We start from the raw sequence: 14,803 nt of genomic DNA, 5'->3' as shown, positions 1-14,803 counted from the left end.
TCTTGAAGCATTTTCTTTAGAATGGGAGTGGGTGCAAGTAAGATTCAACCCATTCCCCCAGTCGTCACTCCTTCACCCACCACACTAGGACTAAAGAAATACCCTCTTAAAAAGCTGTTGGATGAGATGGAACCCAAGAAAATGCTCTTCCTTGGTGCAATGGAAGGCAGCGAGAACTTGATATTACGAGCAGTAACCCATGGTGTTGATGCAAATGATGTAGATTCAATAACAAAGTGAGTATTATAAGCTGTCCCTAACCGCAAAGTAATTTTATCATTAGCATTTCTGTTCATATTTATATACCGCCTGCTGCAGGTTTGGAACTGCTTTTTTATTTAAACATTTCCTTCAGGATGACGCCTCTACATTACGCTGCCCGATACGGCCATACGCATGCATTAGAGGTCTTACTTAAACTTGGAGCCCAAGTCAACATTCCAGAGAAATATGGCTGGCGTCCTGTGCACGAGGCTGCGATGTATGGAAGAACTGAATGCTTAGACTTGTTACTGAGGTGTGGATCTCACGTCAACGCAAAAACTGGCAAAACAACGAAAGGGAACACACCCTTGCATTATGCTGTCAAGTATGGGCACCTAGAAACTGCACAGGTAGTATTTATAGGCCCTTTGCAGCTCAGTAATCACGTGCTCATTAACTCACTGAGAGCAAATAAATAAACATTTTGATTCCCATGAGTGAAATATACTGGAGAGCAAACACACTTTCTATAACCTGCAGGGGCGTATCCAGGGAGGTCACAGGGTGCCCGTGACCCCCCCTTTCAAAGCTAAAAAAATCTAACCGGCCGTTGATGCGGCGTCATATTGACATCATAGTGACAATTTGGTATGTAAGGACCCCCCAATAACCTACTTCCGAGATATGCTTCGCTTGTCACGCACAAAGGTTTCAGTATGAGGCTTCGTGCTAAATTAAATTTATTCTTACCGCCTGTCACGAATGACTGAGCATTTAGCACGTAGCCTCATACTGAAACCTTTGTGCGTGACAAGCGAAGCGTATCTCGAAGGTGGGCTACTTACAAATCCTGGATACGTCCCTGAACCTGTTCCGAGCCGATCGTAATAAAACTGAATTTCGTAACACATGCACACTGGTTACACATATTTTTATTCAGTTTTTTTACAAGTAGCTAAAAAGAATCACCAGTTTGAAAAAAATACAAAAATGCTGCTCTCCAGTAGAGACGCGTGACCGTTAACTGCAAATAGCCTATTATGGTTGGTATTCAGTGAAAGAACAAGCATGAGGATGGTAACATTACCTTGATAAAATAGTACTTGTGTTTCTTATGTAGTTGTTGGTTGCCTGTGGAGCTAAAGTTAATAAATACAACGAAAATCATGAGGCGCCATTACATATGGCAGCCATGCGCAACGAACCGGAATGTTTGAACTTCCTTCTTCTCAATGGTGAGTAACCATAGAAGTCATGTAACTATGGTAATCATGTGGTAGTAGGTATATCTGAGTGACTTGTTTTCTTTTCAACTGACCAAGGTGCTAATGTCAAAGCCCGCACAGTACGAGACGTTGACGCAGCCTTCATTGCGTCTACCTTGGGCTCGGTACCGTGCCTCCGTGTGCTCCTCAGACACGATATTGACCTGAATGCCACCTATCAAGGAGGGTATACATTGGCGCACAGCGCGGTGATAAATGGAAGGATGGCGTTTTTGGAGACACTGATATCACATGGTGCTGATATTGAACATCGAACATATGAAATAAAACTAACACCCTTACACATTGGATCCAGAGTGGGACAGGTATAGTATAATTTCATAAATGCGATTCCTATATGATACTCATATATAATTCTTATGAGTTCATGCTCTGATCATGCTCTGTTCATGCTCTGTTCATGCTCTGCTCATGCTCTGCTCATGCTCTGTTCATGCTCTGCTCATGCTCTGCTCATGCTCTGATCATGCTCTGCTCATGATCTGTTCATGCTCTGCTCATGCTCTGTTCATGCTCTGTTCATGCTCTGTTCATACTCTGCTCATGCTCTGCTCATGCTCTGTTCATGCTCTGTTCATGCTCTGTTCATGCTCTGCTCATGCTCTGTTCATGATCTGTTCATGCTCTGATCATGCTCTGTTCATGCTCTGCTCATGCTCTGTTCATGCTCTGCTCATGCTCTGTTCATGCTCTGTTCATGCTCTGATCATGCTCTGTTCATGCTCTGTTCATACTCTGTTCATGCTCTGATCATGCTCTGTTCATGCTCTGTTCATACTCTGTTCATGCTCTGTTCATACTCTGTTCATGCTCTGATCATGCTCTGTTCATGCTCTGTTCATACTCTGTTCATGCTCTGCTCATGCTCTGATCATACTCTGATTATGCTCAGATCAGGTTCTGCATGCTAAACTCATAGGGGACTGATCGCGAATCACTACCGAGATATGGTGATCCTATATAACTAACGGGAGAAAATGATTGTATTTCAGACAAAATGCATCAAGGTGTTATTAAAACATGGCGCAAATATCAACGCTTTGTCGATCCAGAATTATACGCCATTACACCACGCCATAAAGCGCTACCAGAAAGACGCTGCTGCAATACTCATCCATGAAGGCGCTGACGTGAACGCGATAACAGGTCTGTAGCGGTGATGTAGTGAAATCTGACGGCCCATTTATATTTTTTATAGCTTTCCTCTTCTCTCGAAATATTTTTTTCAATTATCCCAACTTTAGAATTAGCCTTTTGTTATTTATTAAGTATCATAATTAACAATTAACGAATAATTTATTTTCCGTACAGAGGAGGAAAAATGCACCCCACTGCGCATGTGCATCCTGGCTAAAGACAAACAGACAGCCGAGCTACTGATGAAAAATGGTGCCGATCCTACTATCGAAGATGTGAACCACAAAACACCAATAAGATTGGCTTACGACGATGAAATGAAGAAGATTCTTACTAAAGACTATTCTAAGAAAGAAGGACAAAATACTTAATCATATTACTGGGACCTTTGAGAAAATGTACAAAATAAGAAAGTCATTTAAATAAACCTATGTTTTGGTCACCCTGTGTTTTTATGAGCACGTGATAATTCTATCCAATCAACGTGGTTCAGAAATCATTTAAATAATGATTGACACGTGAAGCGCGAAGTTCAAAGTTTCTTGTCTCGGCAACTGAACAGAAAAACAGCGACAAATATCCCTATTCTTTGCAGAAAGATAATCTTTATTTGTGTTTACAGAAAGGTAAGTTGTAGTAGAAACCCTATCTGTCGAATTAAACCTTGAAAAAGCTTAAGAATTACATTTCTTTCGTCAAGATAGCTCATTTTTCTTTTACATGCTGTTGTCAGCCATAGTTTGTTTGCCTGCTTTGGTATTTTTCTGAAGTTTTTTATTTCAAATCTCTATTTTAAAGTGACAGAGGAATAATTGCTATTTATTATGGCTCATTTACGATTCGAGAGTGGAATAGATGAATGTCTTAAAAACCTCGAGGCGCCAATAACGAATGGTCCACAGTTTCGTTGGCAAAGAAAACAAGAACAACAAAACAAACGCTTCCAATCCAGTGGTCCGTTTTCGCCTCTTCCAAGTAACTATGGTGCTACAACTCCATCTAAAGTTAGTCGTAAAACACCGCTAAAAAGTACCAGAACTCAGAAAACCCCGAAGAAAACCCCTAAAAAGCCTCACGACCATTCTCCTATGCAGCAGGGTGATAGATTCATACCAAATAGGTGAGTTTTAAACTTTTTTTGTAGAATAGAAACATGTTTAAATGAATAATTATATTTAATAATGATGACAATGATGATGGTGATGGTGATGATGATTACAATATAAAGATTCTTAGAACGCACGGATTAATATCTATGCGCTAACAAAACTGTGGAAAATGTAAAAAGTACACAACAGATCACTGAGAAAAACGTAACAAATAATTATTAAAAAGAAAAGTCTAGTTTCAAATGCGTTTATTGTATCGGCTTTCATCATCATCATCATCTTTCATCATCATCATCATCACTATCTTCAACACCATCATTATCATTAACATTAACATCAACATCAATTTCCATATCATCTACAGCATCATCATCAACATCATCATCATTATCATTATCATCATCATAATTTATAATCATATTTCTATTTAAAAAAAAAAATTAAAGGAAAGATGTGAAAGTGTACGACATATATTCGTGAAACAATTACTAGCTAAAAACAATAGCGGTGACAACAAAGATTGTACGGAATGTGAATTCCTTTTGCTTTCTACACTGTTTGGAGTTGCTCAAGTTTTATGTATTAGTCAGTTGACGTGTGGACGATACAGGGTTCGTTTACTAAAAGATGCGTTTACGGGTCACTACTTCTACATCTTTGGTTTCGTTTCGTTTCGTTTCACGAATTTATGGCGTGCACTCTTGAGCAGCCTTTACTTTTTTCCTCTGCGCTGTCTCTTGCGCATCCATCCATGGGCGTGCACATCTTGGTTTACACTTTTCATTAATATATACTTATTTCAATAAAGTTAGTCACCAAAAACCTAGAAAGCTGTGATCGCTGAGAATCATGGGGAAATGTTTTATATCCAACAAGTAAAGCTTTTGACACAAACTGCAGCAGTTGAGGATGCTCAGAGGAGGTTAACTTGTAACTGGTAGAAGATCTCAAGTCCATCAACAGTTATCAAGCGGTTGAAACATGTAAAATGTATCTACCCATAATCCTTGTCGGTCTCAGCTGTGTAGCTTTTCAGGTGACTAACTTTATTGAAATAAGTGTATTGCTGCGCGCTGATATTTCAAATGTAAATCTTATCAACTAACTGACAATTTAATGTCCAGATCTGCTACAGATTGCGAATGGAGTCATTTTCAGTTGGTTCACGGTAACAATGATCAAGAAAATATCCTTGATGCAAAAGAAGAGGAATCTAATATTGTGGACAACCAACAGAAACCAAATGACCAATCAAAAGAATGCAGTAGTAAAATATTACATTTTAAGACTGGCGCACCGGTCAATAAGGAAGGTAGGGACCGTTGATTTACTGAGACCCCTTTCTACAGGTAGACAATTAATTACTGCGATAATTTTGAATTTGAATTACAGAACTTCCTCTCCCTCATGCTGTTTATTTGTTGTCTTATTTCCAGGATATCAGAACAACCTACGTGTTCTATACTGTCAAAGCAGGCCTACTGGTCCTAAGGCTAAGTCCACTAGACATATTCCACAAGCACCAGACAGGATATTGGATGCGCCAGAAATGCTAGATGATTATTGTAAGTTGAACTACGAATATCTCTGTAGAACTATAGATATTACTATGATATTATGAACTATTTTCAATTTCACTTCATTTGCGCTGCGCATTTTGCTACCAATATCCCTCTAAACTATGGTTAGAAGTAGATTAGCTGCAATATCCCTGAACTTTTGCGCATTTTTAAAGCGATTTTAACATTGAAAAGCATGATGTTTCGCATAAAATCTAAAGGCATGAAACGAACATTTCCACATTGCTACTTTACGCATGTAGAAACATTGAAACATTCATTTCAGATCTCAACCTGTTAGACTGGAGTAATGATAACCTGATTGGATTAGCTCTTGGAGGAGCGGTCTATATATGGAACGCTGTTTCAGGTGAAACAAGGCACTTGCTGCAAATGGAAGGCGAAGAGTATGTGTCTAGTGTATCTTGGATCAAGACTGGATCTATACTAGCAGTAGGAACATGTAATGGACAAGTACAGGTACGCCCTATATAGGAATGGTAAATGGTTTGCCGGTTGCATGTTGCATGTCACTTACCAAGTTTCAAATGTATCATATTCATGTGCAATTATGAAATAACTGTTTTAAATCTCGCGTTCTGATTGGTTTGGAGTTCGTGCTTTATGAGAGCACACTTTCAGTTTCGTCATTCCTGTAATTTGTATTATATAAAAGAAATAGAAAACTTGTTTGCTATGCTAAGAAGTGTCGGGAACGCTGCGCGTCGTGCTTCTCCTACCACTTCTCTCGTGTTCTGCCAACCCTCGCGTGTTTTATGACAGCACACAGCACGCGCGCGCGTCTTCTATTTCTTCAATAATGTCATAACAGAAGAAAATAAACAGGGAAAAATATCACCCATAGTGCAGTTCGCCCTTTGTATGCAACATGCGACATGCGACATGCAACACAACAACATGCAACCTTTTTTGAAATAGCTGTATCATACCATATGGTAGAGTGCCTACCATATATCCGTGAAAAAGTTAACTAACAAAAACATTTAAGCGCAAGAATGGTACAAGATCAACCCTTAAATTGGAATGATATTTATAGTAGAATATACAATACTTCAATGGATATGTATCTACGTATGTTTAAGTACAAAATATTATATAATATCCTATATTTAAATCGCGATTTGCACCGTTTCAAATTGATTGATTACCCCTTCTTTCTGCTCTCTTGTGCCGGAAACAATTGACCATCTCTTTGTAGAGTGTATTGAATCTAAAAACTTTTATTTTACCATCAGAGATTGGCTAGAACATTTCAATGTGCAGTTACCTGTCTCTAGTAAATTCAATATAATATTAGGAGTAGACGATATTACAATTAATTTTATAATTTTGATATATATGATGTCATTGTATAAAGCGAGAGAAAAAGGTAGTATTCCAACACTGTCATTATTTTAAAATATTTTAAAACATTATGAAAATATAGAAAGCAAGATAGCAAAATCAAAAAATAAGACACAAAAACATCTAAGAAAATGGGAAAAAATCATTAAGGCCTTGAAATAAGGTAAAAGGCAAGATTTTTTTTCTTTTCTTTTTCTGTTTTTCTTTTTTTCCCCTTCTTTTTCTATTATTGTCAATTTTTGTTTCTGAATCTAGTAGAGTTTTTCCGTATCCCTTGAATTTCATGTGTGAATTTCAAGGGATGGAATGTTTCATGCAAATTAAGCAAGGACATTTATTATATTCTTCATTAACTTTACGAAACTCGGTAATTGTACTTTACAAAGTTATTTTCTTGAGCGCTAGTAACCTTTTTTTGTCAGTGGTACCTAAAATCACAGCTTACAAATGTTTTATTTCTGTTAAAAACATATTAATAGCAAGTTAATTGATATGGTAATCAATAAAAACAACTGGAATTAGACTTAACATAAAATGTAACCACATATAACAAAACCACTTGAAGGCTAGTAGACAATTATAGCGAAAACTGTATCATCATGATAATGAAACTTTTCCTTTTAATTTTAGTGAATAAGATTTGTACTTATTTGTCAATCATCCTCAAGAGGGAGCCTATGTTGATGTATACAAATGACCCTTTGACTTGAAGAAATTCCGCCCATAGAGTGATTGACTGATTTTACGTTTTTAGATAAACCATGAGTCGCGATAAAACAATTTTGGCTCCAAACAGTAACTTATTTTTTTTTTTTTTCAAGTGCAAGTGTTTTGCTTGTTCTCTCTCTCAAGTCAGCACTAAATTCAGCACTAATTTGAGTAGTAGAGTGGTGCACTACCTAAACGCACTGTATATATATGTACTTTCATGATGAGGAAGACGACTTGCATATAACATATGGCTATGTATCCTTCTCAGTATGTTTGTTTTGCTATCTTGATGTTATTGTATAGAACGGACTGAACCCAGGTGAATTAATGTTAATCGAAGTATTATGATCATCCGGGTGGACGTAGTCCTGAGAAGGATTGTTTGATGTGACTGACCAGGGGGGATCCAGGATTTTGTTCAGGGAGGGGTGCTCCGCACAATATTAACCCAGGGAGGGTGCACCCCTTAGAATCAAAGGCAAACAAAAAATTGGTTATCGTCGAAGTAGGAGCACAAAGTGTAATCAGGGAGGGGTGCGCACCCCCTGCACCCCTCCTCTGGATGGATCCGCCCCTGATGACGTTTCGACAACCTGAGCGGAAGTCATCTTCAGAGCAAGTGAAGAATAAAGTCAGATTGGTCATATTCATACTGCCACGATAGCAATAGCCTAATTACCTGGATTTGCGTATAATTGGCCGCATCGGTCTAATGAGTGCGAGTCGCTGTTTTGGTGTTTTGGGCAGATTTATTGTTTCTAATAAGCCTATTATACGGAGCCGGTAAGTCAAGATTGAGCGGTTTAGTGGATGTTGCTCAAACTACTAGATTTTTAGTCTATCGTATGACTAGTCTTGGTATGATGCCTGGCAAACGTTATTATATGACATAAAGAACACCAAAGTGCTGTTGAAAAACAGGATGAACATAATAACATTGCCAGGCATCATACCAAGGCTGGTCATACGATAGACTGGGAATCTAGTGAATGCCTTCCTTGGGAGCTTGTTTAGAGTGAGTGCTGCAACAACCGCAGAAAATGTCCATATATTGCTCTTAATAACGCTTTTTAACTATGAGTCCCTATACATAAGCTGGCATCCTTCGCGAGTGTGGAACTATTTACGTGGAAGCATAGATGACTTTCCAGATGTTGTTGGTATGATTGACGCTATCCACATCAATCAGCATCAACAGACCTCAAGGGAACGCGCAAAGGCTCTACTATCGCGGCGATCGCGCGTTTCATTTCGTTAACTGGCAAGTAACTGTTGACACAAATGGAATGTTACCACGAATAGGTTTCGGCAATACTTTTCTTCTACAGCTTCCTGTGAGTAGTTATCTCATGGCATGCAGATAGTGGATACCCAACAGGATATCTCCTGCTTGTGCCCTTTTCCCGAAGAGGTGGAAGACGCCTAACTGCCAACATGGAAATGTTTAATCGAGCTTTGTCCAAGCATAGAGTTAGAGCGGAACATCGGATCACTGACTTAAAAATCTGTAGATGTGTGTCGAGTAGAATTAGACACAGGCAATGGCGAATAAGTGGGGTGGCTAACTTAGTCCCCGTCCACACGTATCCGGAAATTTTTGTACCCGCAAATTATTTTTTGCGGATACGAAAATGTTTGCGTCCACACGCATCGTATCCGAATCGTTTTCACCGTCCACACGTATCCGTTTTCGTAAAATTTGCGGATACGGACACAAACATTTCCGGACACGTGTGGACGCAACCCGTATCCGCAAAAAAAAATTGGCGGATACGTGTGGACGGGGCCTTCGTAACATCACCATAGCGCAACGAACACCGTTAAAATTAGATGTTAGCATACGTTAATAACTATAAGAAAGGGAAGGAATAAATCACAGAGACTAACTTGTGTGGCTGCAATAATTGGGTCCCAACCGGTTATAAGTCCAGTGATGGAAACCCACACCAACCATCTTCTTTCCTTTCAAAAGGAAACGGGAAACTGCCATAATTCATTAAGAATAAAGGGTTTTCTATGGTTTTGAAGTAAAAATGTTAATTGGTGCTACGTTCTAGTCATACTTTGAGTCCTTTACCAAATGAATTCAATGCAATTTACCGTATCAATATTACAGAGTTATATATTTATGTTCAAAATTGAAGACAAAAGAACTTCATAATTATATATCAGGCCCTGTCCACACGTATCCGGAAATTTTTGTATCCGCAAATAAAGAAAATGTTTGCGACAGCACGCAGCGTATTCGAATCGTTTTCACCGTCCACACGTATCCGCTTTTGTAAAATTTGCAGATACGGACACAAAAATTTGCGGACACGCGTGGACGCAACCCGTAACCGTAAAAAAAATTGCGGGTACAAAAATTTGCGGATACGTGTGGACGGGGCCGCAGACAGCTAATTTGCATGAAACATTTCACCCCTTGAAATTCACACATGAAATTCATGGGATACGGAAAAACTCTAGTATATAATGTTTAATATCTCGAAAAGTAAAAACGCTGTAAGTACAGATTTTTAAAATTAAGGAAAAAACCTAGTAAATTTATGTACTTGTAATTAATTTATTTGTTTAATGATAAATAAAAATGTTAAAAAATAAAAATTAAAAAAAAACTAACAAAAATGTACAAAGTAGTGCAAAGTTTTGTAGGTCTACAGGTTACCGAGGTCAAAAGAACTTACTAATTTGTGCAAACTTGTGCATTTTCTACGGTGTTGTTTTATAGGGATATATGGTATGCACTCTACCATGTACCCGGCCTTGTAACCTGATGCAAATTGGATTTAGTTAGGATGTCAAGAAAAATGATCTTTTTACCTTGGACTTAAGCTACTGCCATGTAGCACAGACAACATATTTTGCTGCAAGTATATAGTGCAGTTTTCGTATGACTGTGAAAAAGTTCAGTGCCGTAAGCGTGACGTGCCGTGACCGTGATGCTTTCTAGAATTTTAATTCGCTGATTTTTTTCACGCTAATATGATTGGTCCTAAAGTGCCGTGATCTTGGCGTGTCCGCGCCGTGTTTATGCCGTGTTCCGGGTATTAGATTGAATGGAGAGTAAATTCTCGTGCAATGTGATTTGTCTGGCGTATCCCTTGCTGTGTCACGACCGTCTTCGTGCCGTGAACTTTTTACAGTCATACGAAAACTGCACTATGTATGCTTAATTAAGTACATTACCGGCTAACATGTTTTTTGTTTAGTTATGGGATGTCGAGGGATCAAAGTGCGTCAGGTCAATGAGTGGTCACGCATCTAGAGTTGGGGCGTTATCTTGGAACTCCTACATCTTATCAAGGTACATGTGTTAATGATCCCTCTAGTAGGGGAGGGAGGGGAGACAAGGCTAAATATGTATAATATTTTATTTTTTTGGCGTAAAGAAGGTTCATGATAATGATTTTGTGCGACCACAGTTGCACGCCTTGAGATAGCCTAGATTCACTTGAGTTTTTCAAAAACAAATTATACTTAATAATCTCATTCGTAACTGAATAACGCTGTGTCTTATGACTAAAGACTCTGAACACGTTTAGCCTCGCTCAAGAGGAAATCATTTGCAAATGTCAACTGGAATGTTAAGAATGCTCAGCTTCAACAATGCCAAAATTTTGAAATTCCTTATTAACTTATGACTTATTAACTATGACTTAAGCATGTGCAAACGAGTCTGTGGTCTTTAAAACCAGCGGTTTGCATCAAATGCGCAACTGGTGTATTCTAAGATTAAGGGGACTCGGACACAAAATTCCAAAATTTAAAAAAAAACGTGGTGTTCCAAGCTGGTTTCGTTTTCGAAATATTCAATTTTCAATATCACCATCTTGATGTTTTTTAAAAAAAAATGGCGGAAACCAAGCTTCACACAAAAATTCATAACTCAGAAATAAAACCTACGGAATAATTTTCACAGGACATCTACTTTAAACTTTGTTTTCGAAAACTAGTTTAAAGTTTTGAGAATGAGCTCAAAATTTGTATTTTGTTTGTTTAATGCGAATCGAAAATCGTACTTGAACAATGACTCAACGAGAACACGTGCAACGCTTTTTCTATAAGTTCTAACAATTACGTTGTTTTCAAACTTTGACAAAAGATTGCTTTTTATTACCTGTTGTTTTAGGAAGAAAGAAAAATATAGTCCCATGCACAATTTTAGGGTTTTGCCCTGTTGAACAGCGGTTTTGAGCAGTTTTTGTGCGCACCGTAAACTTAAATTGAATGTTAGTAGGCAGCCACTTCAACCTAGCTGATAAATAATCATATATCATTGCACATGCACAGTGGTTCTCGCAGTGGTGCCATTTACCATCATGACGTACGTGTTGCTGATCACCACGTTGGAACACTGCTGAATCACACACAAGAAGTTTGTGGGCTTAGCTGGTCACTGGACGGGAAGTTGCTGGCAAGTGGTGGTAATGATAATGTTGTCAATATTTGGCCCATGGCAACAGGCAACATAGAAACGAACACAGCTCCGCTCTTCTCGCTCAACCATCATCAAGCAGCTGTCAAGGTAACGAGAATTTGAACTCCGCGGGTTGTATGGAAACTGGAGGTACACTTTCAATTATTGCGCACTCTTCCGTCGCTTAATATCATCGATACGCAGCATCAGTAATTCTTAGATTCTTTATTTTTGTATGGATTATCGAGATATACCTTCAATGCCCAGTCTTATTACAGTATTGAAAATGTCTATCGTTTACCGCTAACAACCCAGTTACTGGATCTAATAATATAGACTTGCAAATACTTTCTGTAGGTCTAACTTACTCACGTTATCTGCATGGTCATTAATGTTCAACTTATAGGCCTTGTCATGGTGTCCATGGCAGTCGAATGTTCTAGCAAGTGGAGGGGGAACCGCTGACCGTCACATCAGATTCTGGAATGCAGCTACAGGCGCATGCCTTAATAGCGTCGACACTAAAAGTCAGGTACGACGTGGGTTTGTTCAGAATTCTCTTATTTTCATTACGGTACAAGACTTATCAGATTTTGTGTTTCCTCCTGGTTCAGGTGTGTGCAATACTATGGTCATCCGAATACAAGGAGATAATATCTGGACATGGATTCTCACAAAATCAGCTTACCATTTGGAAATACCCCTTAATGTCACGCGTCGCAGAGTTGACTGGTCATACGTCACGTGTCCTACACATGGCCATGTCACCTGATATGCAACACGTGGCTTCTGTAGCTGCTGACGAGACTCTGAGGATATGGAAATGCTTTGCGCACGTACAGAAGCAAAAGAAGGCTAGCCGTGGTGTGGAGGAATCGTCTAACCTGATGTCGAGTATGAAATTGAGATAAAAATTAGGCTGAAACCACTTTGAAAGATAGGTGGTGTACATTTTAGCCAATCTGAGGTTGAGGGAAAGATTAGGTCAAGCTGCCAGCTGATCTGACGTAGAGACGTAGAAATGACGTCAATGCAAAACTGAGGTATCATGAAGCCTGTGAAAACTGAGCAGCAAAAAAACAAAAAACAAAAGACAAAAAAAAAAAAAAAAAGAAAAAGAAAAAGAAAAAAACGACAAAAACAAAACAAAAAACCAGCCATTGGAATAAAGATATATAACTCATTAGTTATTGTGTTAGTTATCAACCTCTTATTAGCAACGTTATGTTATTTTCATTTGGTGGTCTGGAAATCCATCATTTCAATAGGAAAAGTGAACCTCAATTTTTGCAAATGTTCTCGATTCTGATTGGCTAAATTTGTTCTCAGATCAGCTGGTGGCATTTTGTTCTCTAAGACAGTTCAGCAGTTCCACAATGCAATGCAAAGCCAACTCGATCCAGTTTTTTTCCTCAGCCTCGGAACGGTTAATAGCAATAACTCGCAGTAATATTGGAACAAACAATAGGGTTACACAATTATCTAGAAGTTCTTTTCTCTTTTTTCATTTTCTTTTTCTGTATATATTTCGTGAAACAAATATTCTTTAGGATTATATAACATAAATAGTGTGTTTTGTACACAGCGTGACTGCATAGCGTGACTTAGTGCGCTTTTCAAGAATGCGCAATCAAAACTTCAAGTGTCGAAAAATCGGCAACTGAGTTCACCTTGTAAGAGTATCACGAAAAACTATTTGAGAATTGGAACTAGGACCGCCTTCTTTTGGGAAAGCTCTCTGTTTCTTGATGTCTATTTGTTGCATAAACTAAATGTATATTGTATTATATGATATAGTAAAGCATTCTACATCTAATCTATAAAGAGAGAATTATTTTCGTATTCAAGCAGTGAGCGCCAAAAACTATTTTCTTGAAGAAAGGCTGTTGTACAAGGCTAAGATTTTGTTATTCAGAAAGTTTAACTTGTTTGGAAGTGGAGATGACCGATGAAAGTGGAATCAAAGTGTTAACCCAAAGCAAAAATTTTATTCGAAAATAAGGTTTAGGCCTTCATTGCTTATTTCCCATATATTTTCTATAAAAAGCCTGACAAAGCAACATTCTAACACAAATGCAACAAAACATCTTTGTACAATTGAAAATACCGCTTCAAACAGGCATTTTATCATAGTACATCAGTTTCTAACTGTTTAAAAAAGGTTTTGAGTGTTAACCCAAAACGAAAATTGGGATCAAAACTCATACGAAAGTCCAGTTTTTGGCGCTTTTTGCCATTATTGCTTATTATTGAAAAACAAATTCTCGAAATAGTAAACTATTTTTCAAATTCCATACCAACAACCATTCTCTATGTCTATTTTGTTGCACATGCATTTCATTGTATATTTATATATTCATTAACTTTGTAAATACATTTGATTAAACTTGAACTACTAAACTGAACCTTAACTAACTCCTAGTGATATCTTGCTTTGAAGATTATTCTGCTAATGCGCATGCTCATAACTTTCCTTGAAAAGCCAAACAGGTGGCTGGTCACATGATCTATATAGTCTAAACAACTCTTGATGATTAACCAAGCATTTGAGCTGAAATTAAACCGAATCGAATTAAGTAAGTTGGGTGTTTGTGTAGAGCTAGGACCTCTGTGTGCGTGTATGGCTGTCATACTTTGCTCATTTATACTAGAGGGTGGTCGTCGACTAACAAACTATGACCTTGCCTAACGCTTATCAGCCAGTTTTTCTTACGAAACTTTGAGCTGTTGAACATTTTACGAATCTCATTAAACTTCATCCGCCTTTCTGATCAGGGGCATCAGTCAGATCTTACTCTTTGATCTTGTTACATTTAACGATTACAGCAGTCACAAACGTAAAGGCTGGTTAATACAATACTATAGAAACATGCATGCGCTGATCACGTGGGGGTTTATCAGTAAACCAATTAAAAGTTTCTCGAAAATTGTACCGTGAATCCCCCACGAGTTTCAAATTGCTCACTAATGATTGGGAAGATGAAATCCAATAAGCCTTCACTTATCGTGTTA

At 38.1% G+C, this 14,803-nt stretch overlaps 2 protein-coding genes across 2 annotated transcripts; both read left to right on the top strand.

Moving 5' to 3' along the window:
• The first annotated feature begins 21 nt into the window (after positions 1-21).
• On the top strand, positions 22-2,998 carry LOC116298250 (uncharacterized). The gene is made up of 6 exons (XM_031706637.1): positions 22-236; positions 356-614; positions 1,325-1,439; positions 1,527-1,795; positions 2,483-2,636; positions 2,802-2,998. The coding sequence occupies exons 1-6, from the start codon at positions 22-24 to the stop codon at positions 2,996-2,998; spliced, it is 1,209 nt and encodes a 402-aa protein (XP_031562497.1).
• A 453-nt stretch (positions 2,999-3,451) lies between these two features.
• Positions 3,452-12,834, top strand: LOC116298245 (cell division cycle protein 20 homolog). The gene is made up of 8 exons (XM_031706633.2): positions 3,452-3,747; positions 4,861-5,048; positions 5,173-5,301; positions 5,582-5,775; positions 10,584-10,678; positions 11,665-11,899; positions 12,198-12,323; positions 12,406-12,834. The coding sequence occupies exons 1-8, from the start codon at positions 3,452-3,454 to the stop codon at positions 12,700-12,702; spliced, it is 1,560 nt and encodes a 519-aa protein (XP_031562493.1). The 3' UTR covers positions 12,703-12,834.
• The last annotated feature ends 1,969 nt before the right edge of the window (positions 12,835-14,803 follow it).

The sequence above is a fragment of the Actinia tenebrosa genome, unplaced genomic scaffold, assembly GCF_029948245.1.
Source record: "Actinia tenebrosa isolate PJP-AT-01 unplaced genomic scaffold, QUT_ActTen_1.0 PGA_scaffold0__85_contigs__length_37466705, whole genome shotgun sequence".
NCBI lineage: Eukaryota > Metazoa > Cnidaria > Anthozoa > Actiniaria > Actiniidae > Actinia > Actinia tenebrosa.
Note: the sequence above shows the minus strand (reverse complement) of the source record. Positions and strands in the feature narration are given on the sequence as shown.